Source organism: Rhea americana, unplaced genomic scaffold (assembly GCF_003343005.1).
Source record: "Rhea americana isolate MKP2758 unplaced genomic scaffold, rheAme1 scaffold_140, whole genome shotgun sequence".
Classification (NCBI taxonomy): Eukaryota; Metazoa; Chordata; class Aves; order Rheiformes; family Rheidae; genus Rhea; species Rhea americana.
The window spans coordinates 2,533,313-2,560,323 of NW_028185484.1; the positions used below are offsets into that span (position 1 = coordinate 2,533,313).

Genomic DNA, 27,011 nt, shown 5'->3' on the forward strand with positions numbered 1-27,011 from the left:
CCCGCGGGCCGGGCCCGGGGGCACCGCCCGCCCCGGGGGCACCGCCCGCCCCGGGGGCACCGCCCCGCGGCCGCCCTGGGCACACGCGGCCCCAGCTGCAGACCAGGCACAGCGGGGCACCACGGGGACGGCGGGTACCGCGTAGCGGGGGGCACCAGGCAGACCATGCACGCTTGGGGGGCAGCACACGCCTGGCCCTAAGCACACGGGAGGCTGCACAGGGGGCACACAGGAGGGGAGGCACCCAGGGCACGGCCACGCGCACCCGGCATGCGAGACACCGCGCACACCCCGTGCAGCACGCGTGCAGACAGCCCAACACTGCGTTAGGACTCCAGCACACACACACACACACACACACACACACACACACACACACACCCCAGCATGGGGCGTGCAGAGCACGGACACGGCGCGCAGCAGGGGAAACCAGCACGGCACAGACGGCGTTCGGCTCCTCGCTGCTCGGCTGCTGCGTACGGAGCAGCCCAGCGCCGGGCGCTGCCACAGCTTCATCCTGCACTCGCAGCACAACGCCACGGCGCTCGCCACTTGCGCTGCTCAGTGTTTGCATTTTGCAACTCATACCTGGACCTTGGACTGTGCAGCAGGACTACCCGCTGTTTGCGCTTGTGGTGCGAAATAGTCTCCCCTGTCACAGGTCATGCCCTGGATGGTCCCCTCATTCCTAAAGCACAGCGTGATCAGCCAAGTATCCTGCACAGCATGGCAAGAGCAGCAAAAGAAAACACGGGAGGAAATTCAGCCCCATGTGCCAAAACTGCAGCTTCTGAATGATTCCTGCTCACTCATCCCAGGGTATCCTGTAGAAACCAATTTGGGTTTCTGCCCTGAGATTAGTGCACATACCCTTAAGCATAGGCTGCTCAAAGGATGTCATTCCAAGCCAGAAACTAGTCACYCCATACCTGAAGGCACAGGAATAACAGCCTTTCCCCTTCTATGAAGGCAGCAAGGAGGGGAAATATCCCTCACTCTCTCAACACATTGTTCTCTGGATAAGTCACACATTTGCAAATAAAGATGTCATACAATCTGCACTCCCAATCTTGACCTTTATTAATTATGCTTTCAGAGAGGATATAGGTTTGCTTCTAGATCTTGTTGAAAGCAGCAATGTCAACGCTCTGCACCTGAAACAGAACAAGAGCAGCAGCTGGAGATCACCGAGTGCTTTTCAGACATTCATAACGAAGGAAGTACTCACACCAGGGATTTCTTGACAGCACACATGCTTCTGCTCAAACAGAGCAAGCAGAGCCCATTTCTCTTAGGGCAGCTTCCCTGCTCTAGTAAGAGCCTCCTTTTAGGTGGTTTAGCAGCTTTTTAGGTGCTATTTTGGACTGCTATTTAATAAGCACAGTAGCCTCAGTCACAACTGGAAACTCCCCTGTGCTAGTTACTGCATGAATTTAGACAGTCCAACCTATGAAGAATACACAGATTAAAACAGTTTCTAAGTTGTTCCACAAGATGATCTGTTACTTAGTGCACAAGCTGCTTGGGCTTTTGGGACTTGAACACACCCCTCTCTTCCCACAGGGCAAAGGATAACCCCAGCTGATAATTGTGTCATTTCAAATAACAACACAGTAAGATTGAAGAGCTGCAGTTTCCAATTTATCATGTGTATATATTAGCAAGCAAAAGAGCAGTCAAAGAAAATTAAGAACAGGTACATGGCTGCTGCATCCCTCTCCAAGTGGAGGGACAGCAAGCACTGTTGTACCAGCGTACTGCCTGGCACAGAGCTGGGGCTCCTGCTACCACTTCCACAGAAGAAGGGAGGGTGGGCTGGAGACATTTCCTCTAGCCCCAACCACAAAGGGTAAACAATCATTTTTCTACCTTGGTGGTGCCCAGCCTAACTGCAAAAAAACAGTGGGTCCCCAAGGTAAAAGCCAATGGGGCTGGATGAGCAGTAAGAGGGCTCACAGCCTGAAAAACAGCTCTGCAAAATATCTGCAAGATATAAAAGTGTATTAGCCAACCTTAAAAACCCCAAAACATGCGTAAGTCTCTCTCTGCAAGCAGAGACACCATGAATTCCATGCATGTTTCTATTAAAGATCCAAACATATCAAAGCCTGCAAAAGTGAACCTACTTTGTCAAAAATGACCCTTTAGGGCAGGCATTATACAGCATTTACAGCTCACTGAAAGACTTACGTAGTCTTCAAACTTGGTGATCTCTTCCTCCAGGATGTCTGTCCCCACTTTGTCATCTTCCACTACACACTGGATCTGGAGCTTCTTAATGCCATAGCCTACCGGGACCAGCTTGGAGGCTCCCCACACAAGCCCATCCATGTGGATGGATCGGACACACTCCTCCATCTTTGTCATGTCAGTCTCATCATCCCACTGCAAAGGCGTGAAATTAGAACTTCAGTGTTTTCCTAGAGATCAGCACTAGCCCTGAGAGATGTCCAGCAACTAAAGACTCTGCAATCACATATGCAGCAATCAGTGGCGGTGGACGACCCTCCCATCACACAAAGATTAAGGTGCACCCCTAAATCAGACAGGGTAACTGAGCTAGTCAACATGCTTTCATATATTTAACACGTGCCCATGTCCCTAGTTTGACTAGCAGCTAAAATTCAACACTGCCTCTTCTCAGTACTTTTCAACTAACTCARGCTGTCTTTTCTTGGCTGCCATTCTCACTAGCAGATGAATTAGCTGGTGGGGTTAGCCAGACTAAGTATGACTTTGCAGCAATGCTACATAGCATGTATTTCAAGTCTATCTACAGACCCTTCATATGCAGCAAAGCAAATTCTTCCTGCAGCAACACAACTACTTTGSGGCACTCGCTTTAAAATGTATGTGWAAGTTGAATCATTACCAAAGACATTTCTCTTCTGTGCAGAGCACCAGGCAGCCCAGAGGTTGTTCTACTGTAAGAATCTGCTTAACYAAAACCAATTCATTCCCATCTTCAGGGTACGTTAGACTGATTTTGCTTTAACTGATTCAAAGAAAGGGGCTACTCCTGGTCAGGGGAACCCATCAAATAGCAGSCTGCACTGCTTTTGCCATAGTTCAGAGGAGGCAGCAGCAGCACAAAGACTGTAGATCCCCGCTGCAATATTCTATCTAGCTGCAAACCTTTTTCAAAAATCTGCAAGTCACATTTGCTTCACCAGACAACTTGGATCTGCAAGTGTCTCATGCTGCAGGAGGCTGCAAATCAAACAACCTCATTCACAAACTCCCCCTACTTTAGGGTTACTCACTGGCTTAACATCCAGAAGGATAGAAGACTTGGCAATTAGACCCGGTTTCTTGGCCTTCTTCTCTGCATACTGACGCAGTCTCTCTTCTCGGACTTTGGCAGCCTCTTGGTCTTCCTCTTCATCATCACTACCGAAAAGGTCGATGTCATCGTCCTCATCATCCTCTGCAGCAGYTGGCTCAACTTTCTTTGCAATTGAAGCAGATGGGAGCTCCACTTTCTTGGAGGGAACACTGAATGGTTCCACTTTCTTTAATGGGGTGGCACACATTGAAGTTTGCATTAAGGGAAAAGAATATTAATCTCAAGACAAATTAGAGCAGCACTTGAGAACTCATGCAAGTCCCAAACAAATATAGAGGAGCACTCAATCCTACATATAGTTTTGGGGATATATGCATACACCTATATTGGGACAGTACAGCTAAGTCTTGTAAAGACAGGTTTCCCAACTCTTTTTCTGCTTAGACTCTTGTGTTCTAGATATCCTGAGCCTATACTTACATTCATGTAGGTCTGAAGACTCACATATATTGGTTTGGGACAGATCACAAGGCAGCCACCAAAACTGCTGAAAAAGCTCTAATAAACTTATCCTAATCACAAGCATCTCAGTCCTCAGCACAGAGAGAGGAGACCTCTGAAGCAACCTGGGACTTTGATATGAAGTACTCAGGAACAGCACTCTGCTGATCCTCACCTGGGTTGGTGGAATCGATGCAGGCTGATGGGAGGTAGATTTTTCCAGAGTATTCAGGCGGCTTTCCAATTTGAAGATGGCCAGCTGAAGATCTGCAACAACTGCAAGAAGGGGAAGAGGRAGAGGGAAACTTACCTTGTAGGCTCCAGCATCAGCTCTCAAGTCAGGCCTTGAGAGCTTTTGCTCAAAGAAGGTTTGCAAATACCAGCTGYCCTGGTCAGAGGAAAGTCTGCAAAGCTCTGATCAAAACACACTGGCATGTGCTCATGTGGCCACAGACAAGGTCAGTAAGGTGGATGCTCCACAGCAGCAGGACCCCACCAAATTTGCTTTCATGCTGGAAGATTCTCCCCACTTACCACTGCGAAGGTTTTGGTTTTCTACCTCCAGGTGAGAAATTCTGGAAATGAGTTCATTTTGATCACCAGCAGGCCCAGAAGAGGTTGTGCTTGTGCTCTGCAACAAGGAAAACCGAGCTGAAACAAATCTGCTCACCTACTCCCAAGCTCAATGTTCAGTGAAGCGAAGCAGCGTCAAGCCTTGGGGGAGGAAGAGATTTTAAAAGCTACCTAAGAACAAGGTCATTTCATCCAAAGCCTTGAAAAAGAATATACTATATATAGAGCTCTATATAATGAAGCATGAAACATCCCATGAATCTCAGCTGGCACTGACGAGTACAGGATGAAGTCATTCTTTGCAGCCACAGATCATGAACTACCACTAAACATGCAAARGGTTTTGAAAGTTTCACACTAAGCCCCTTCAATGGGGCAAGCTGGTCTCTTCTCACAAACTGAGGCACAGAGCACAGAAATGACCTGCCTAATGYCACACAGCAAGTCACCGTGAAAGATAGAGAGGCCTAAATTTCTAACTACCATTTTCTCTGCTCCAGTCTTTAATTCCTCTCAAAAAACCCTGAAATCTACTTTAATACATACTAAGGGGGGAAATTATACCAATCTAGTTTCAAAAGGGTTTATTTTAATAGCAAAACCTGCTTTTTTTAAGGAAGCCCTTACCTATAAATCAATTCTGCAAAGGGAAAGAAAACACAGGCCTTCAAGCTTTAAGTGTCAGTGTAACTGAATACAACAGTAGAGATAATTTATGTTCTGTCAAGTGCATCCTGCATATAATTAACATGATTCTCAGTTGCATTTGACATGCTCACGGTATCTTGGCAATCACTTAAAATGAAGAGATGGGGAACATGGAGTATATGGAAAGCGGGTTCTGGGAGAGAACCCTAGAAGAGCAGGGTTTACAGGACACAGGAAAGCAGCACCTGCTGCTTCTGGAAGGAAGGTCAAAGAGACCTTTTCCTTCACCTATTTGAAAGGGAGCAGGAGCCATGTCAAAAGCAGGTGGATACAGGCTCAGGAATACAAGTGCCAATCTGCAGTCCCCAGACTTGCTCCCCAAGCTGGGAGACCCAAAGGCCTATGTACTACATAGCATGAGCTAGAACCACATGCCAAAGGGCAACTGCCTCTCCGTGTGAGATGTAGGGCTGCCCTCCAGCTTTCTCTCAACCACCACAACCAGCTCCATCCGTGCGCAGATGACTTACAGTTGAGCGGCCTGACTGCCTCTTGTGACGGGCAGAGGAAGCTTCTTTACTATGCGGAACTGTCTTCTGCTGGAAAGGGCGAAAGGTTTGGGGGATGTGTTTGGTTCAACATGAAAGAGAAAAGCACTTCACTCATGCTGAAGGAGGCAGTCAAGAGCAAGAAGCAGATCCTCATGCAGGAGAGACTGTCAATAATGAGAAACAGCTTCACACCAGCTACACTCCAAACAAAGCTGCATATAAAGTCATCCATGAACTCTGCCACCTTTTTGCTATGTATCTCAGTGCTTGCAGAAGGGTCAGGTAGCTGGGTGGCAGAACTAGACAAAGATATCTAGAGCATGGCCTTAGCCATTTTGCCGTCCGTAAAATAAGAGGTGCAGTAGATGCATGTATCACTGCAGCACACACCGCAGGTCTCAGCTAGCTGTCCTGTCAGTAGCTAAAACATTCATCTGCAGACACATGCAAAGCTACTAAGACTCTGAATAAGCCCCCAGCTGCCACTAAAGCATCTTTCCTAGAGAGGAACAGAACAACAACCAGCCTGCACTGAGCAACCTGATGACAGCCAAAGGTGGGTTTCCATCCACATRTCTCCACCACCACCAAGGACAGACTGCTAAGCAATGGCGGATCCATCACATCAGGCCATCTCTAGTCTTATGCACCAGACTAAATTTAAACTTCAGAAAAACCCATTACCTGACCTTTCCCTGTTCTAGTTGCATCATCAGGGYCAAGATCTAAGTCAATTTAAGGAAAAGTCTGAATTCTCACAAGTCATATTCATCCGTACACCTCCTTCCCCCCAAACTTTTTCTTTTTCTGCTTAAAATCAAACACAGGAGCTTTATACCTGCAAAGAGGAATATAGAGTCACGTTGTCGTTATCCTCCTCCCCCCAACACACACACACACACAAAAGGCCTGCTGGCTCAGCTAAGCAAAGCACTTCAGACATCTGGCAGTTTGAAGCCCTAGTCATGTTTCCAAGCTAAACGCAGCAGCATTTCCACAGGCTCCACACTTGTGCTTGCAATTCTGGCCAGCCTGCACACAACTGCTGATGCTGAAGATGCTGCAACACAGCTAAGCCTATTCAGTGCTGCAGGACAGCTTGCTTTCTAAACCCTGTCTCACAAGCTTAGCAAACCATTTGCTGCTGAGCTCAGTCTGCCCCCAAATTTCTCTTCCCCGTCAATAATATTAAAGAAGCCATATAAAGTCTTGCTGGCCTCACAGTCACTAATGAAATACCTCAAAGATGAAAAAAAAAAAAAAAACAAGTGGAGATGGTACTGTCTACGCTTACACCTGTCAGCTGACATCCTGGGATCTCACACCAGATAGGTCAGCACTGCTCCTCCCTGCAATCAAAGCAAGAACTTGAACAGCTTGGCAGGATGTYTTTAGCTCAAAATGAACCTGCCAGCCTTGTGTGGTAACGTTATTTAGGTGACAAGTCTGAAGAGAAAGAATCTGACATCTTCCAGAAAAGAGTGTAGGTATGGCTTGCGATATTAAGATGAGAGGGCTTTGAATGCTCTACATGAAGCTRTCTAAACAAGGAAGGACATAGAAATAAGATATTTTGTTACTATAACAAACTATTTTTCAGTAGTAKAAAAATCCTGAGGTAAAAAAAAAAATCTAACTGTATACTGCCATCAGTTGCTGTTTGTATAGCATACATAACCCAGGGAATTGCACAAAGCAACTGCAGAGCTCTGCAATGCACAAATAAATTACTCCCTTGCCGCCTTATCCGAAGTCTTTAGGAGGGGCAGSAGTGAAGTTGCAAATACAGGTAACAGAGCCCAGGGGAGAGTCAGCTTTCCCAACAGAGCATTGAAGTATGCATCTCCCATCAGTATGCAAGAAGGCAGGTAACGCAAGCGCTAGAGAWGCTGCAGTGCAGACAGCTCAGTGACTCTGCAGGGAGTTGTTTCACCTCCAGAAGGACTTCTTGGCTGCAGGTCGCTGCTGCACACACAGCAGGATTTATTCACAACCTGGGTGCAGTTATGGGGTGAATGCACCCAAAATTCATGTAAGCAGTTTAGTGTTGTGCAAGTGGACAAAATGCTTCAGCAACAGCAGTCCTTGTACATGCTAAGTTGCTGCATTAGTAGAGGGTTCATATTTCCTATTATACTACTAAACTAGGATACTGCTTGCTCCTCTGTGCTGTTTTTCATGTCTATTTAAAAGGGAAGTTTACAACACAGRGGGGGCTTGTGGTGCTGGCAGGCAAGGAAGAGTGCGACATTTAAACAAACACCCAAGGGAACTGAGAGATTATTTCTAWTCCTAGGCAACCCCATGGCAGGGGTAGGCTGAACACAGCCATCACTCGCTTGGGAGAAAAGTGTGTGGCCTGTCCTAAGATGAACCAAATGAGATGAGAAGTTTTGACAAGCAGGGCTGGCTGTTCTTTAGGAACCTGTAATCGCCCTGAAGTAAGGTATAGGAGTGCAAGGCACAAAGTTTCCAGCTCTGGGAGATAGTCAAATCATGCTGTTAAAGTAGCCTTTATGAGACTGAGGGCTTGCCCTTGGGATAGTTCAAGCTTTCAGAGAGAGATGGTCACCATAACGTGCACATTACCTAACATCTGTTCCTTCCCACGTGCAAGAGTTTTTTCTTCTGAACCAACTGTGCAAGAGGAAGTTCAATACAAGTGTTTGTGAATTTTATCGAGCACATTAATTCAAAATCCCCAAAGGTGAGTTCTACTTCTTCAGTTACTTCCTGCACAGTCTTACAGTCTTATGGTGCTAAAACCTTCCTTAAAAAAAAAAAAAAAAAAAAAAAGCTTAAGTCATAGTTTTTATGTTGATCCCACTTCAGTGATGTACTGACTAGCACTACAACCCTTTCAAAATATTCTGCATAGAAGTACTCAACAAGCCTGGAGCCATACAAGACCTATACAAGTTCAATCACTCAGGCAAATTAAATCCCTGGGACTTTTAAATGGGAGAAAGCCAAATGTTAAGTTTGACTTCCTAAAACATGCCTTAAGAATCAGACAGGAGCACTGACTACTGAAGAAATAAAAAATGGCAGAAGTTGCACTTCTCCATATCAGACTGAATGATAAATCTGTCTGGACAACTACAGCAAAGAGCTCCTTACTATGTCAGGCCTAATGAACTGACATAGCTGGAGAGCTGGTGCTTCCTTCCCTGCATGAAGTATCCAGAGGCATTGATCCTTTCCTTTAACTTGACCTAATCCGTTGAAGAGCRTTATGTGGGATTTTACACACTTTGTTACAGATAGGAGAATGTGTACATTCTCCAATACAAAGTTTGTAGGGCACTCATGGCTCCATACAAAAATTAACTCCATTTCATGCATGCAGATGTGCAACATCCCTCCCCTCAGGTCACTGTACTAGAGCTCTGGAAACATGGAAGGTCTGGCCATGCTCAGATGCTTAAATGACCTGCAGGGAGATGATGCTCAAGAACTGGAAGAGGCTTTCATCCACTCAAGATCAACAGGAGGGATTCTGACCAGTTTTCTGCAGAATGAGTGACCATTACCTGCACACAGATGCATTTCTGAACATGGCCTCCGAACTCTTGTGCAGGATCAGATGTGCACACATAGCTTTTGGGGGAGCTTTTCTTGTTTGAAATCCACACATGCAGAAAATGCACAAATACAGAAGCTCTCTAACAGAGGGAGCTAGGGCAGAGAGGGAGCTAGGGCAGAGCAGGAATAACAGCTTCAGGCTCCTACACCAGTGGTCTGCCCAATGTCAGCCCTTTTTTGTAGCCTCAGACAAGGCTTTAGAAAATAGAAGTTCAGTCGCTAGCTCTGTTGGACTTGCTTTATGATCTCAGGCAAGTCAATCCTTTCCAGGTCTCCGTTCCCCATCTGGGAGATCTCTCACCATCTGTAGTCTCAACGCCGCCAGCTGCAGTACTACAGAAGTTAAAAACTTTATATGTAGGAAAGCATTAGTGATCTAGAAGATGTAAACTGGAGTGATTGTTTAAAGCAGAGATGACCATGCAAAGCAGGATGAAAGGTATGTGCAAACAAATGTTTCTGGCATCAGGGAGTTTCGTACTCTCCCTTGGGAGATACAAATCACTACTTCAACAATCCTTCTAATGCCCTATCACACATTTCAAAACACCCCCAACTGAAGCACATCTGAAACAGACCTTGGCTGAACTTCACAGAAAGCAAGAAGCAGAAGTCTTCTATCTCCCCATCTTACAAGAGCCAACTTTTCACTAGCTTCATCTTCGATTCCTACTTCTGCATGTTTAAGTGGAAGGAAAAGACTAAATTCTGGCTAGAAAAATATGCTCCAGAATTATTCTGCAGATCCTGCAGGATAAATTGTTTTGAGACATCAAAATGAAGTTTAAATGTATTCTAAAAAATCAAGCCTGTTCCATGTCAGAGCTGTCCAAGATTAATAACAATCCTTCAGAAATCAAAGCTACAAAAGCTACTGTTAAAGACATGTTTCTCAACAGCTCAGTCTTTCTAATCCAMCCATCAACACAGAAGATCCTCCTGTGTTTTACCACTTCATGGCAGAGATGTGATAATCTGAAAAACTGAAAAGATAAGATCTCTGGGATACTGTATAAACCAGGGTAAGGCAAAAACAGTAAAATGGGATTACAAGACAGTAAAGAGTACGAGGAAGAGGCCACTGTTACCTTGTGCTCTGCTCATCCAAGCAATGGCATACTTGGGAATAGAATGGCAGGTATAGGTTGGCTAARTTATTTGAGTGTCCCTAACAGCAATGCAGATTAATTTTTTTTCCCAGTGCAGTACATCCTGCTTTTCCTTCAAGCCATCACTAGAGTCCAAACTCACTTTGGTGARCATCCTAGATTATGCAAATTTTGAGGTCCTTCAGCTCAGTCCTGACCTCAATTTCTCAAGCATGCTGAGTTTTCCTCATAGGAAAGGAACACTGAACAGGAGAATTTCTGCTAACAAAATTAACCTCCAGAAAAGCACTACAACATACCAGAAAAGCAGGGATACAAGGAACTTTATATCCTCAAATTTCTGTTCTGGCAGTTGCCTGGTGCTTTGCTAACATCCCTCCCAATTTTGGCTGACCCAAACTTGCATGTTTCTCACCTGACAGAGCTTTTGAACAGCAGGAGTCATAGGCCAGTACAAGAAATACCCTAGTCTGGAGCTTGTCTGGTAAACCATAGACCATCCACCAAGATGAGAATATGCCTTCGGGGCAGACCAGCAGCACTGCCTGGTAACCTGTATTCAGGTTTCCTGCCCCTTCTTTACTTCTCCAGGAACAGAGAGGCTAGAGGTGGGCAGGTCTTAGAGAAAGCAGYTGACACCACATTTTGCTCTGATCTTAAGATTTCGCTCTGTTCAACGAGGTCATTTCAAAGTCCTTTAACATTTTACATACAAAAAGTTCTCAAAATCTGTCTGAGACAATGGCTTATTTCCCCACTTACTTGTCTTCCTTAAGTCSAAGCTGAAAGTCTCAAAAAATGGCTGATGATTTTTACTAAAAGCTCAAACAGGTTATGGAAGATCTGAACTTATGCTGGCTAGCTCAGGAAAATTTTCCCTACTTTCCCCAAGCCGTCAGCTGAAATACTGATGCTAAAGACCAGAAACCAACATTAGAAAACTTTACTTCCACATATCTTCTTCCTCAACAGATTTTTTTTAATAATAAGCTGTTGTAACTCCACCAATTCTAATGTTTGAGCTGTATTCAGGACCAATGCAACTAACCAAAGCAGATCTAATCCTTTCCCACCAGCCTTTCTTCAAACTGGCCCTGCTGTTCCTGCATCCATTTCCAAGCTTCCAGTTCTGCACTGACTATCTTGGATCACTCACATAAGCAGCTGCAGTTATTCCAAAGATGTAAAATTTGCCTTCATGGCATCAAATKCAACTGGCACAGTGAGACCATGGGGAAAGCAATCAGATTAATTCCTCTGTATGCATCCCAGCTATATGCATCCTTGTGTTAAGAATGGAGAAATATGAGATATTCCTGTCAAGGAATGCTAATTCTTTTTCATATTGATCTAGAAACGCATAGTGTTATCCACCCCAAGAGGGAGTTGTGAGGGCAAATCACTACAGGTAAAGGACAGACATCCTCAAATGGAAGATATGTGCAAGTATGTAGTAGTCCCATTAAAGAGGTAAGAAATCAAGGCACATGAGCTGCATTTTGTGGCTGGTTTTTCCTCATCCATGGAACCAATAAAACCTCATTTATGGGTTTAAGACTTATTTCCTCTTGAAAAAATAGTTATAATAGAGCTCTCTGATGGCTCATTTACATATCAGCACCAAAACATCTCTAGAAAGGACGTTACCAAACCTTTATGGGATGGTCTAGAGTGAAAGCTAGTAGCCAAGCTGAATTCCCTAGATGCAGCAGATGGAAGATACCATTTTTTTGCACATACCCTAACTGAAAGCAAAATAGGAAAGAAAAGGTGGCAGCTTAGTGTACCCCAACAGACAAACATACCCATGCTGGCAGCTCAGTACTTTGCTACTCAGCAAGGTTATTTTAGCAGTAACTTGTTACTTCTTGTATAAAAGACTTGTGGGAACAAATTTCACTAGGAGAAAAAGAAAATGAATAGTTGAAGAATTTAAACCCAAATCCAGTTATTTTAGAAGGCACTACAGTCTGGCAAGCAAGTAAGCAGCATGCACTCTGGTAGTAAGGGTGCTCTTGATCAGATGGAGCTATGCTGGTGGTACACAGCACTGCACACCTTGGTCATCTCCTCTAACTTAAAAATAAGAAGCCACAAAATCTATGAAGTGGTCACAGTGGAGTTCTGTGAGATGCACCACAGCTAAAAATGATTGCGGGTAGCCAGCTGGTGAGAGAGCTTGGGTACTCACTCCGGCCAGCGATTTCTGGATATTCTCCCTGGCTCTGGCAATGTCGCGTAGGATCGTGCTGGCTCCGTTCTCCTGCAAACAGTGCAGAAAGAACCAAGACTTTTTTAAAAAAATATGAAACATGCGAAATTGGTCAGGGAAGTTAAAAAAGGGGAAAGCTGGGGGTTTTTTGATTATTTTTTCTTCCAATAATTCAGCAAGTACTGCAAAATTAGCTGCAAGAAGGATCAGTTCTAAATCAAATAGCATKGATTACAATCCTTGGTCACATCACACCATGTGTCCACTTCTCCTCACTACTATCCTGAACAGTATGGAGAGCTGCCAGTCAGGCAAGGGGTTAGAATCATTGCAACACATCCTTAGCAATCTCATTAGGCAGCTCTTATCTTTTCTTAATATTACCTGTAATTTACTCAGGCGAAAATTGATAGCCCTGGTAACTGAAGTCTTCTACCCAATAAGGTGTGACTCAGGGCACAGCAGCACAAGTTTTTTTTTCCAGGTCCCCACTGTTCTGCCTTAGTCTGGATTTGGAAGATTCCCTTCCTAAGGCATAAACTCAGTTTCCATGCTCCAATCACTTCTCACCTCTCCTAGACTGAAAGCACATGAACAAGATCAAAGACATGAAACCATCCACTGGAAATTAAGCAGAAGCCCCAAAGTCCATGCCATATGGCCTGTCCAAGAGCAACAACTGATATATTCAGGTAAATATCCACTTCCAGGTTGGAGGCAGGTTTTATGGAGTGTGGATCTTTTTTCTTAGCAGAGAAGTGTGCAATAAACCTCCAAAAGAGCCTTCACACCACTTCTCGCATGCAATTTTTCTTCATTGAAAGCTCCTTAYGTGACATGAAATAGTCTAATCATTCTTCTAAGAGCATTGTAGAGATTTGCTCTTTAGCATCTGCTTTAAACGCTTATCTACAGCCTCTAACTTTTATTGCAAGTGTCCTAGGGGCCGTACTACCACTACACTAGCACGGGCAGCGGGAATGGAGCAAGACATGCCTAGAAGCTGCTACTTAAGCAACAAGCTTCCCTTTAAACATTTGCCACTTGCAAGGCAGCCATTTAAAACACTAAGCAGCTTTCTATATAATCAAAAGCATACACAGTTAACAGTTCTTTACATTTCAGGAGGAGGTTACAGCATCTCTGTGCTTTAAGTAGTAATAATTCGGGGCTGAGAGTTAAGTGTGAACTACTTTAGCTCAGATGGGCTACAACTGCACTGTGCCTCCCTTCCTCCTGCCCCCACACACTCATCATTACTCCGATGAAGAATCTTCCACAGGAGCACGCTTCATGTTGCAGGGGGTACAAAGAGAATATAATTCCTGATCTCTTTGGAGTCATGGTACCCCTACACAAACATCAAGCATTTGATCCCCAGTATATCCCTTGCCAAGAAAAACTTAGTTGCTCCAAACCTGAGCAAAACCCCTTGTTTGAATGGGTATAGGTCAGTTCTTAGCCTACCATACCACCCACCCCTGTCAATAAAACTGCAGCTCTCAGGGCATGCAGCTGAAACTACATCTCCGCTGGATCACAAACAGAATCCACACCTTGTCAAAAGCAGCCTGAAAAGAGCAATTGTTGCACCCTATACAGTAGTTCACCTGTTGTTTCTCTGTTTCTTCAGCTCTGCTACATCTCAGATAAGGGCATCTGATCTCCCAGTATCAACCCCTTACTCTTCCACCACACACTGGTCATGCTAGAGAATTCTTCATGGCCCACAGAAGATGGTAATTCCAAAGACAAGCCATGGCATAAGCTTGGAGAGCCCCAAGCAAAGACTCTCAAACTTGGAAAAAGCAGCACCCAAAGTGGAAATAATACAGAAAAACATGTTGAGGCTGACAGGGTCCTTCTTTTGCTTCCTCTCTGTACTAAATGTTTAAGCTGCAGCACACTGCTAAACCAGTCACACCTGAAAACAAACATTACCTGTTGCTGTGAAGAACTGCTAACTGGCCCATTCATCTGCTCATAGTATCTTCTCTCAGCATCATCRTACTTGAATTTCTCAAACCAGATCTTCTCATGCAAAAGGAAGTCGACTGCCATTTTTCTGCAGAGAGGAAGAAACAAAGTGAGTTCCTAGAAGTATTTAAGGTGAGTAGCTTGCAATGAGCTTGTCAGAACAGCATTTCCTTCTCCCATTGAGCTGTACCTGCAACTCTGCACTCAGCAGTTTCCCTTCTGGTGGAAAGCTTTAAATAAATGGGATCCTATTAAGAAAGAAAGGCGTTCTAATCACCCTCCCATCTGCCTGGCCTGACCTGCTTTTAGTAACAGACTACCCAGTGGGGACAGAATACATTAGCTGATCTGTACCTACTTCCACAAAAATGCCACCTGGAATCGGATTTTCTAGATCATATTAGACACATTTGAGTCTGCTGATGAGAAAGATGTCCTGTGTATGAGACAAGCAAGAGGAAAATAACATTTTTTTTTAATTCTTAAGATATCTGGCCAAAGCAAAACCAAAGACTGAAGAACACACAGCTCCAAACAGCACACATGCCACACTACAGCATGTCAGCAAGGGAGCACTCAGTGTACAACAGGGAGCTCCAGACACTATTGCTCACAAATTTAAACCAATTTCAGTCTTCCTTGAATACGAATCTGAACAGTTTTGACATCAACTGTTGGCTCTTAGCGAATGCTAGTACATGTGTCTCTATCCTGGTAACACAATGCTTCACAAGGTGCACTACCAAATCCTCCTGTAATAAGTGGCCCAGTAGAGCATTTTGCCTAGCACCAACAGCGATCAGCCTCCTGAACCCAGATGCACAGACAATTTACAACAGCACCACAGATAACTACATACATGCCCTTTTGGAAGTTGCCATAATTGTTTAGAAATTAAAATTATCAGCAGTGCCACATTTGCAAGAGACAGACACCTATCACTATGATAGGGAGGAAGTATTTTAATATTGCTGTGACAAAGGTTTAAGTTATTTTTTTTCCATGCAGCAGCTTCCAAAGGTGGTTTAATTTCACAACTAGAAGGCGAACAATGAGGCCACTGCAACAGTAAAAGAGGATGTGCCCATTATTTTAAAGCCAGAGGACAGTCACAGACCAGAAGTTAGACTGAGAAAAGGGTAAGAGCAGGGACTGAGCATCACAACGAAGCTGCACCACATACCAGGTTCTACCACACGACATGCAGACAGCAACTAACATCAACTCGCAAACCTTTTCCTTGTCAGCTCAAAACACTGCTGACCCTGTGGTTCTCCAGGAAAATATTTCCATGCAAGTTGACAAGTGCTCAGTAAAACACGCCTCCACCTTCCTCACCTACCAATTCAGAAGAGACCAGAGGCCACTCTCCAACATGTCGTCCAAACTCAAGCCATTCCTGACACTCAACAAGAAAACTTTGAGCTGCCACCCAATACAAGCACCCAGTTTAATACAGAATCCCAGTTACAGACAAATATATACCACATTTTGTAACAACATATGGACTTTCCTAGAAAAGCATCAAAAACATGACCAAATATCTAGTTTTTGCCAACTGAAAACTACTTCAATTAAGACACGACAAAAGGCATGCGCACTCTAAAGCTTGACTGTAACCCCCTCTCCTAACCTACATCATTTCACATCAACCTTTTCCAACAAATCTTAACAAACTTAAGGACCAACAGGGTCAAAGTGAGAGCTCATGCTTCAAGAGCCTTTTCTGCAGATAAAACAGCCTCTACCTTAACACTGCAAAACCACATCTAAACAGCGACCTTCAGACAAGCTCCTGAGGCATTCCAGCCCTCAACTCAGACTTCAGGGTCCAGCCAGTAGTACATAAAAGCATGTATCTAACAGAGAAAGCACTTTTTCATATCGCACCTCTCCGAAGACTTAAAAAGGAAGCCTTCAGATGTTTCTGTCCTAAGCAGGTATTTGTCCRATTTATAACTACACAAGTTACAATTACAAAGGTCATCTACAGTTTTTGAATGCGTTCTTCTACCCAGTCACAATATATGCACATCAAATTAGCAGTAATTCAGCCAGCCTTTCCAACATGCCCTAAATTTAACACCAGCTTCCAGACAGAATGGTCTAACAGGTTAGTAAGGCAACCTTTCCCCAGCCAAAAGCAAATAAARCCCCTGCTCCAACCAGACTGCTGCTCTAAACAGCATTTCCACTGTCCCCAAGCCTCTTCAGCAAGCTGGGTATTGGCAGCAACACTAAAATACCATCACCTCTTGCAGGGAATTTAATGGTCAGCCTGCTGTGCACTGAGTTCTCCTGGAGAACTGGGRATAACTGTTTCTCTGAAGAACACTGTGGCAGTTTTAATAGAAATACCAAGCAAAGAAGCACACTTCAAGCACTCGAAGCTGAAACACAACATCCTCTGTCATCCTAGTAGACCTGCAGAAACCATATAATTGTTCCCTCCAACTTTTCACTTCTACAGCTTTTTATATCTAACGGCAACATGGAAAAGGGCTTTGCCCCAAAGTCCCCCATGTCTAGACGGTGAAACCCTACCTCAACTCCCAGCTCTCACTTTAAATGTTTAACCTCTCTGGTGACACATTTCATTGGGATATTTTAAGCCAGGAGCATTCATCAGGAGAGAGAGGCTCCTTGCTGGAGTCTCCCCCTAATTACCCTGCCTACAAACAGGCTCATGGCTCAAAAGCACCTTCTCCCTACAGCAGCATGCACATGTTTGGCCCTGCAGATGCAAAGGATGCCCGTCTTCTACACATGCAAATTCTTTCAGCTCAATCCTAACCCAGCAATTTTGCATGTGGAAGTGTTACCCCAGAATAAACTTCTCCTACTTAGTTTCCAGAGCAGGTACACTTGAAGCATAAGAAGATGGTTGAGAAGGTTTTACTACTGTGGATTTCGGCACCATCACRCTCTCTCCTGTTCTTGAGATTTTCTGAGCCTCCAATGCATAGTATCGTGCCTCAGCACTGTCATACACTGACTTGTTAAGCCAGACTGATTCACTGTCCTCATGCAGAAAGTAGCAAGTAGGTGGAACATGATTAGCATCACTGGGAAGCAGAGTGCAGGTGATCTCCATATGCTTGATGTTCATTTGCTTCCCAGCACTGTGACTCCTCCTGTCTTTGTGGTCCCTCTTCAAGGCTTCAGGGCAGGCATGGTTTTGCAGTGTGGCTTTGCCTGGCGGGTGCCCATCAAACATGTTCTCATAGAAGCTCTTCTCAGCATCATCATAGAGAGGTTTCTCTAGCCACACCTCTGACATGAGGGCCTGCAAGCTTGAAATCTGTGGCTTACCGTTTACTGTCTGGTGTACAGAGTCAGGCAAATTAGTAATGAAGGAAGCATCAGGATGAGCTACAACATCCAGAGCTAAGCTTGGTGTAGCAGGAGTAGGCAAGGCTGTAACATAGCCTTCATCTGGTGTTCTCAGTCCAACATTACCAACATTTGACCACACAGATGGAATGGTTAGGACATGTGGAGGAACAAAGAACTGAGATTTTTCGATGAACACCTTCTCAGCTTTATCAAAGTCAAACTTGTTGACCCAAACATCCTGAACAATATGATGACACGCAGCCAGGCTACCATGGGAACAGGACAGGGTTGCTGAAAACATCCTTGGCTTAGAAACTTCTTGGACAACCTCTGACCTGGACACTAAAGCAGACTGCTCAACAGTTAGTTCAGTCTCAAGAGCCTCTTGGTTCTGACAATCCACTATGTTTTTCCTGTACACATTCTCAGCAAGATCATAAAAAGGCTTGTCAAACCACACATGATCAGCTAATAAGCCCGTCAGAATAAAGTCTACCTTGGAGACCACATTTTTGGGTTTTGGAGAACGCTTCCTTTTCCTCTGTTTCTTTCCATTTCTTCCTCTTTTCAGGTCTCCCTTGCATTCACTTTCAGCAGAGTCATCATTGCAGACTCCATTCACAGCCTCTAACTCCTGGCATTCCTCAGGGGCTGCAGCAGCTAGCATAGCTTCTCTTTCATAGTGGAGTCTCTCTGCTTCATCATATTTGTGCTTGTCTACCCACACTTTTTCTACTGGGCAGGGAAGCTTCCTTGTCTTCATCTTCCAAAAAGTGGCAGCATTAAAAGATAAGCACAACAATGTAGTTGCAAGAAAACTAAATAAAGCAAGGGCATGCATCAGACTTCAGTAATTTCTTAAGTAGTACAAAGGTATCAAAAGCCATCATGCCGTTATTTACATTATAGAACCTAAGCATTTAATTCAATTTCTATATTTCTATTTTGTATTATAAAGTTTAACTCAAAGAAATCATACTGTCTGCAAACATRTCTGATTTCTGCAGTCAAAAATCAGCTTCCTCCTAAAACACTTCTGTTCTGACATCTACCTCCTACAGTATTATATAACACTCTTTAAAAATAAAGGCACTTACTAATGATGCTTCAAATTTCACTTTTGAAGACAATTGTCAGGACAAGATCACTAAGGTTTTGTTCAAAGCCCTGGTACATAGAAGATATTTTTCAAGTTAGCAGATTAGCCCTGAATTACCAGTTCAGGGCACTCAGGCACTCAACTAGGCACTGATTTGGGAAGGCATGCTAAAAAAAAAATGCCTTGATTCATGAGTATCTTTAGAGGTCATTGATTATACAGTACATGGATTTGCATTTTGCTACTAGAAAGCCAGCAGAGGGAGCTGATTTAAAAACTAATACTGGATTTTGGTTTAAAACTCCAGTTGTTGTCAGCTGGAATCAGMCAAGAGCTGAAGGAGATCTCATGATTAATTCAGCCTACTGAAACACCTTCTACTCAAATGAAGTAAATATTGCATCCTCTTCGGGCTATCCAGGCCCAATCATATTTACTGGAGTGGGGGGAGCTTCCAGTACRTCTAGATTACTGGAAATGGTTTAGGAAGTATCTTCAAGTATAGAATTTACTGTACTGCTCAAATATACTGTTCATGCCAAGACATGATAGACTCTTCTGAAGTAAAAAAGAAAAAAGATCTGAAACTAAGTACTTGTAAGTCAGCCTCCCCCTTTAGCTACTGACAGCTGCAGTTTCATAACCACAGATAAATCTGTGATAGGTTGCCATATAAAATTCAGGTGCAGCTGAAATATCCCTCAGTCTTGAACTGATGGCTTACAGTTGCAACTATTTCTGGAAGATTTTACAAGCCTCAGTTACAGAGCTTGACTGACAAAAAAGGATAAACGATTGTCACGGGAACACTTTTGCCATTTTAAATTTTTTACTCTATTTAGAGGATTGTCATAGTTCAAAATATTAAAGCAATGTAATACCATATATACACACACTATATGCATATATATACACTATACTATACATCTACTAGCATATATATACACACACTGTATATACACCCACTGTGTATATGTATTTTATAAAAATCACTAGGCAAAGCAAAAGCAGATCTTTATTGGAGCTCTGAAACTGCTCCTGCTGAGGACACCGGAATACAGCTAAAAATGTTTATAATATAGATTTTTCAAGTCTTAATTTTACATTACACTTCTAGTGCATCCTATGCTAGTTATGTAGCAATAAGATTTTTTACTACAGCAAACTAAAAAACAACMAGTACTTCAATAAAGATGAACTCTACTTCTTACTGTCGAAGTCAAAACCCCCCCCAACTGTAAGCGCATGTGTTGCAAGTTCATGAGCGATGTGACAAGCAAGCAGCAACATGGGCTTGCTCACTGGGATAAGCTCTATTACAGCTTCTGTGACATTACGGCCAAGCAGTGRAAAATGACATCACATATGAGTCATGCACACAGAAGACAAGCACATTTCAATGCCACCGAAGAGGCTACACAAATTATTTTGCAGTATAACAATACAGTCTTGCTATTAAAAAAAGAAAAAAAAGAAACATCAAGGCAGTCTCACACTAACAGTCTCAGCTGCTGAACAAACAGTTTAGATATTTTTATAGTCTTAAGTAAAAATRGCATCTCTTTAAATAATAATCTTTACAGAAGATACACCTATTTAAACAGGATTCTTGGATAATAATGTTAAGAGGAGACCATGCTTGAAAGAGCAACGCCTGCATGTCAGTAATTTGGAAGATTGGCAAAGGATAAAATGATGGAAATTAAAGAGATTATCTTGCAGGAAGTGCTGTTGAAAATGATGCTGTGTTGCAATGTAYACATTTAAAATAATGCTCATCTAGATCTAGTATGCTAATCTAAAAGAACAAAACCCACAGGGAAAGCAAAACACATACCTACATATAGGTAGGACAGACAAAAGAGTGAAGGCAACACATTTGAGTTTTTATTTTACTTAGATCAATAAGGACTCAAACAACATCAGATTATTGCATCCGCTTAGCAYGTTCTGTTTGGCTTTAGATTCACATTAATTTGAGTTATCTCAAGGAGAAAATGTAGGTTAAAAAGCAGACAAAGCCTTCAAGGAGGTACTTCATCAAGAATACCTCATTAAACCCATGCAGATGTATACAGAGTTTAAGAGGTTATAGTTTACACTTTCTCAGAAAGGAAGGAGCATAACTCTAGTGAGTGCAACAAGAAATCAGGACATGACTCAATACTGCTCAAACTGYAGCACCTTTAAATATTTAACCTGCACTACCACCATTAAAATAGCCTATAGAAAGGGCACATCCACTTGACAAACAGATCTAAAATTTTTGCCTTAAGAGATAATAACTGACAGCTTCTCCCAAGTCCTGAAGCACTGACATTGCAGCAAYGACATCACTAATCTCTAGGGCAGGGTGCTCTATGGAAGACCTGCAGCATTACGAGCTTTGTACTGGGGATTTGCAGTTAAACCAAAGAACTGTTTTGAACCAAAGTGAGACATAGCTAATATATTAGTAAATAAACCTGTAACAGTGCACTTACTTCCAGCAAATATCAGAAAAATGTGCAATAACCTCTTCATAAGAAAAGCCAATAAAAACTATGCCTACATTCCAYTGATTTTCCAGAAAGAGCAAAAAGCATAGGACAACTAGAAAGTACTTACTTTTTTAGTTCCTATGAAAGCATTAAGGAAAAAGATAGAGTTAGAAAAATGCTTCAAGTTCTAGAGATGCAGCAGCAACTGGTCAACAAGGACACAGATCAAAAMCAGCCAAATGTATTATTGTATAGTTAACTTCCCCCAAAATACATAAAAATACTTTGAATTAAACTTGCAGCTGGTTAACTCTCCAAAACTACTGTCCTTATCAGCCAACATCAGACACCCAGTTACCTTTATTCTTAAAGAATGAGCAACACAAATAGACCAAAGCAAAAACACCCAACATAAGAGAGAATTTATCCAACATAATGGGGAACCAGTTGTAGAGTCCCCCAACCTGCCATATGAATACTTTAAATTACTCACAGCTGCTTTCAGAAGGTGCAAGAGCAAAGTTCTGGAGCCCCTGGACCGAGGTAACTAAGCGCCAACAGCAAATACCATTTTCAGAATTCTTTTAAGTAACAACTGCAATATCAAATAATAAACTCACATGATTGCAGTTATTTCTACTATAAAGTAGCAATCTATACAATAATTTATATGACTCAGAAATAAAGTGTTAAAGCCATACCAAAGCTTGGCTCAAAGGAATTTAAATGTTGCCTTTTCTAGGATTATTACATGGGCAATTCTTCCAAAAGGGAATCAGTCACAAGTGACATACCATTTTCCAAAAATAAGTCTAAGATATTTGCAGTACCTGTTTGTTTTAATGAGTTCATTAAGTTCAAACACAAAAGATTGAGATTTCCAATGAATTAAAGTTTACAAACATGAGCAAGAATTGAAAAAAAGATGCACCATTTCTAATCTGCATTAATAAGTTTTCCAGAAAAAGCATATAGTAATATTTAAATTATACAAACCACCACTTTAGCTGGTGGAAACAGTCTAATAAGAGATCTGAGCTGCAGACCACTAATACCAGGTCTGAATATCACCAGTTCTCCCAGCATACAAATTTACTTCAGATCAGACATGAGTTCACAGTCTCACTTCAGAGAAGTTTGCCAAAACACACAGTATGGTGACTGGAAAGAGGATACCTGATCTGCCAAAGCAGAAGGGACAAATTTACCTCTTAAGGTTTGGAAGAAATTGAAGCTGCTTAAGCTTGGACTTTTTAAGCACTTTGCATCATAGGCTCACACTGCTTGCAACCTGGTCTGAGGCAACTACGATTTCTCATCTCACACAACTACAACCCAAACAGTTGTTTCAATGCTTTCCACATAGTATTCTTAACTGCCCATTTCATCTCCTTGAATATAAAGTTTTACAATTAAAAAAGAACATGCCATTGTTTTATGACCATTCTCCCCTGGCAAAAATTATAGCACAGAAACAGACCACTGCTAGAATGAAATTGGAAACCAACTGGTCTGTACTGAAAAAGCAGAGCAAGGTCACATCATTACTGTCATACTCAACCACACTAGTAGTTTGTCATGAATTTCACTCAAATTAACTGTGAAGAATATACTTACCAGCTTCCCCAGCTGCCTTTTTCCAGAAGTAAAGCAGTTTTTCATTTAACTAGTATTTAATATTAAGATGAACCAACACTTTTAGACAGTGGCAGCAAGCACTATAAAATGCTAAATAAAAATCTGACTAGAAAAAAATGTAATAAGAACTTTTAATACCTACACTGAAGATTGGCTTTCGTATACCCACTGAACAGAAGTGGCTTATGAAATATGACAAGCAACAATTTTTCCAGTGATTGTACAGACAAAGCATCAGGTATTTTGCAAAGCATAAGTCATTGGAAAGACAAATGCTATTATTACTGCTCAGTGCCAAATACTGAAATACTGCCAATGTTTAGGCTTCCTATAAAGCATTAAAGAGCTTACAAAAGATCCAACAGAACAATTTTTAATCATATCCATAGCTGAACAGCTTTGGCTTTGGTTCTTGCTTGTCCCCACTTCCTGGGGATTTCAGCCAGAACAAACCTATGCCTAATTTCCAGRGCTGCACGGATATGCAAGAAGTTAAAAATAGGCAATGAAACTATTTCTATTGTTGCTCTGTAAATCCAAAATAAGCTTTGGATTTAGGTTATTTGGCTGCATTATCCCCTTAAATCTGGTTACTTTTCAAGAAGTCACTAAATACCAAGTATACAACACATTATTCTAAAGGCTGCAGCCAAAAAARAGAAAGCTAAGTCAATTCCATTTATTGGTTTAATAAAAGCCATTTTTTCTCTTCTGTCCAAGAGTTACATTTATTTTATAGGTTTCTCTACCCAGGAGAAATGTATCTGCTCTTTTTTTGAAGTCACACTGTAACAAACATTTGTTGCAGCCTCCTAAAGTCACAAAAGAAATTGTAGCAGATCTTACACAACTTCTTACACTGAAACTAGACCCTGATTTTAATCTCAGCTGTGTGTCAGATTGACCTGTCAGATCCCAACAAGGAAGAGTAAATCAGAGTGCTATGGTTTCAAAATAGCTCTCCAGGAAATAATTTTACAATTCAATTTAGCTTAAGCCATCTCCTACTACAACCTCCAAAAGCTTTCAGAAATTTCTTTGGTTGAGCAAAAACAGCCCATCTCATCCATCAGGGATTTCTGGAGAGAAGTGACAGCTGGTTTATGYAACACATAGCCAAAGGTGCAAGATTACAGTCCCAGTTTTATTCTGAGGATGAAAGACAACACCAAAAAGGGTGTCAGGTGGCGCTGCGAGAATGGGATGACCGAGGATGGCGTAGCTTGCTGTGGGATACCTGGCTCGACTCCACACAGACCCTGCGGACGCAGCACAGGGATGAACCCCACTAGGTAAGCAGAGAAGTAGCGATTTCTCTGCAGGCCCAAACAGCAACCAGCCCCTCTTCACCCAGTCCAGCACTGGAGGGTTCTCACTGCTCGAAGCTCTGCCCCAATCCTCCATTCTGCACATTTGTTTACATAGCTTGGCCCAGTTGACTTGGACAAGGCCAAAATGATTATATATTTAGTACTTCTGTCATATCACATGTCACACTACCCTCCTCATCAGAAGCTCCTGAATTCTCATCCCAGCAGCAGCCAAAAACAAACAGCAGCAAATGGAAATCCAGAAAAGAGTGACAGCACACTGGGACCCAAGCGATGTCAGAGACATAATAAAGAAGAAAGCAAGAAGGTCCACTGGCTCCAATCTGTTCCTCCCTGCTCCCACAGCCCAGCACCTGGGATATACCACTCTCACCCAGGGACATCTATACTGCTGTCCTAGTGAAGCGCTTCTCTTCCTCTTCCCAAAGTTGCTGCTACTGCAGTCTTCACAAAAGCAAGAGCCTCAGGAGATCACCTTAGCTGCAATATGAAGCTGCACACCAAGCCTTTTAGCCAGGAAAATRACACCATCACCCAACCCTGATAACCTAAAAGCTTAACACTTTGCCCCAGTAACTACGCTGCGGACTGTTAATGAAGAGAATCAAGGACAGAGGAATCAGCAATAGGGGAAAAGAGGAAATCAGTCACCTTCACAACAGGAAAAAAAAAAGCAAATAGCAGTTGAGAAGCAGCAGAACAGCTTGGGTGAAGAGAGAAAAAAAATGCATACCTGCAAAGTCAGGAAGAAGAGCACGCACCTAAAAAAGGAGAGGAAAGAATTACAGCTATCCAGCCAAGCAAAGTATTTTCTTCTCCATAACGAACACAATTGGCTTTTTGAACAGATTATGATCAATTCTAAAACATCAAAGATCTAGATATGAAAGGGCAAAACCATATTGATTTTGGTGAACACTGGGAGTGGCAGGGGGAAAGAATGACAGACCTCAGCAGCCTCYACAACTCTTATCTCTGCAATTCTTCAAACCCACAAAAAGCACATTAGCAACCTCTGCATAACCACTCCACCTCAGTTCTACCCATTCTCCAAATAGTTTTGAAACAGAAACTTCCTGAATGAGCTGTCACTGAAACACACATACACACACACACACACACAAAAGAGCCTTAAGAGCAGGACAAGCTCTCTAAGGAACAGTTGAAGTTGCAGAGGGGTGAGAATGTCAACATGTGAAGGGCACAACACGGGACAAGCAGAGTCCACGTACTGGAAGAGGGTAGAGAGCGATGAAGGGAATGCAGGCAGAGCTGGGGAGGGACACAGCTTCCAGCCCTGCCACAGAAAGTGGAGCAGGGCACCTCTACACTCCAGCCTGAGAGGGAGGCCAGGGCAGCAGTGATTTTTCCCCTTGGGGGCAGCCAGCAAAGGGGTGCAGCATCTTCAGTGCATGCACTGGCAGCACCTTGACAGAGCACAATCTTTCCCAAACGTTTGTTCCTTAACAGCATCCTACAGAGCAAGGCCAYGAAGGTACGAGAGGCTCAATGCTGCAGGGCTCCCAGCTCCGAACCAAGTTTGGAGCAGCAGCTAAAATCACCAGGTCAGAGCTGGGTGAAGCCATTTCCCAAATATGGAGGGCTGCCAGCTGCTCTGCCTCAGCACAGAAAAGCAGCTCAGGTTTCCCTTTACACCAGCGGCAGCAGGTGACCACCAGGCAGGAAATCCTTGCCAAGGTGAGCAACGGGCAGAGGAGCAGCCTGTCTAGGTACCCTGAGCYGCTGCAGGCAGGGTGAGACTGCCTGAGCTCCCCTTCCCACCAGGGCAGGGGCTGCATCCCCCAGACTTGCAAGGGGCAGTCCTGCAACCCAGTAGCTGATCCCCCAACCTGTGCAAAGGCACTTTGCCTAGGGAGCCCTCCTAGTGTCTGCTCACCTCAACAGGGCAGGAACCAGTCATTAAAGCCACAGGAGATAAGCCAGAAGTAATGAATGTGGTGCCCCCACAACCACTAACTTAGGCCTCTGAGAGGGAAACCATCCCATAACACCCCTTCCCTAGGCCTAGAAGAGGAAAAAGTCCTCACAGATGACAAGCGTCACCCCACAACCTCTTTTCTTGGGCCTATGGCRGAGGAAGGGACCCCACAGATCAGTGGGGAGAGGCTGTCCCACAATCTATTTCCSAGCACTTGGAAAAGGGACCTCTGAGATTATGACAGGAATGCCCACAACACCTCCCCCCCCGGGCCTCTGAGGGGGGAAAGGAGATCCCATGGAGAATGGGCACCCTACACCCCTGCCCCCAGGGCTCTGAGGGGGAGTGGGACACCACAAAAAATTGGGGGGATCCCAACAATCCCCTTCCCAGGGCTGTGAGAGRAGAAGTGACCCCCATGGGTAATGGGGGGAGAGGGCAGGCACAACCCCCTCCCCACGGCCGTGAGAGCTGAGAAGGGACCCCACGGAAAATGAGGGGCCACAACTCCCTTCCTGGAGCTGTGAGGGGAGAAGAGACCCCACGGAGAACGGGGTGAGGGGAGGGAGGACACACAACCCCCCCCCCACGAGGCCTGCGAGTGGGGGAAGGGACCCCACAGACAAGCGTGGCCGCCCCCAACGCCCCTCCCGAGGCCTGGGCAGGGACGGGACGGGACGGGATGGGACGGGACGGGACGGGACGGGACCGAGCTGCGCCCCGCCACCGCCGCGGAGGGAGGCGGC

The 27,011-nt window shown here is 43.8% G+C and overlaps 2 protein-coding genes across 5 annotated transcripts in view; both read right to left on the bottom strand.

The window, feature by feature from the left end:
• NAPRT (nicotinate phosphoribosyltransferase) overlaps window positions 1–167 on the bottom strand; it is an 8,576-nt gene extending 8,409 nt beyond the window's left edge. The window contains exon 1 of the mRNA XM_085298710.1: window positions 139–167. Coding sequence (XP_085154836.1) covers window positions 139–167 — 29 coding nt within the window. The remainder of the gene's footprint in view (window positions 1–138) is intronic.
• An 890-nt stretch (window positions 168–1,057) lies between these two features.
• On the bottom strand, window positions 1,058–18,556 carry EEF1D (eukaryotic translation elongation factor 1 delta). Of its 4 annotated transcripts, none has more exons than XM_085298742.1 (9): window positions 17,286–18,556; window positions 14,407–14,530; window positions 12,445–12,516; window positions 5,539–5,604; window positions 4,322–4,418; window positions 3,963–4,063; window positions 3,264–3,512; window positions 2,191–2,385; window positions 1,058–1,154 (listed from the first exon to the last, which is right to left on the bottom strand). In XM_085298742.1, the coding sequence occupies exons 1-9, from the start codon at window positions 18,539–18,541 to the stop codon at window positions 1,116–1,118; spliced, it is 2,199 nt and encodes a 732-aa protein (XP_085154868.1). In that variant the 5' UTR covers window positions 18,542–18,556; the 3' UTR covers window positions 1,058–1,115. The 4 variants fall into 4 exon arrangements, with proteins under 4 accessions (XP_085154868.1, XP_085154867.1, XP_085154869.1 ...); XM_085298741.1 differs by having other exon boundaries at window positions 5,539–5,607; XM_085298743.1 differs by lacking the exon at window positions 5,539–5,604.
• Between the last annotated feature and the right edge of the window lie 8,455 nt (window positions 18,557–27,011).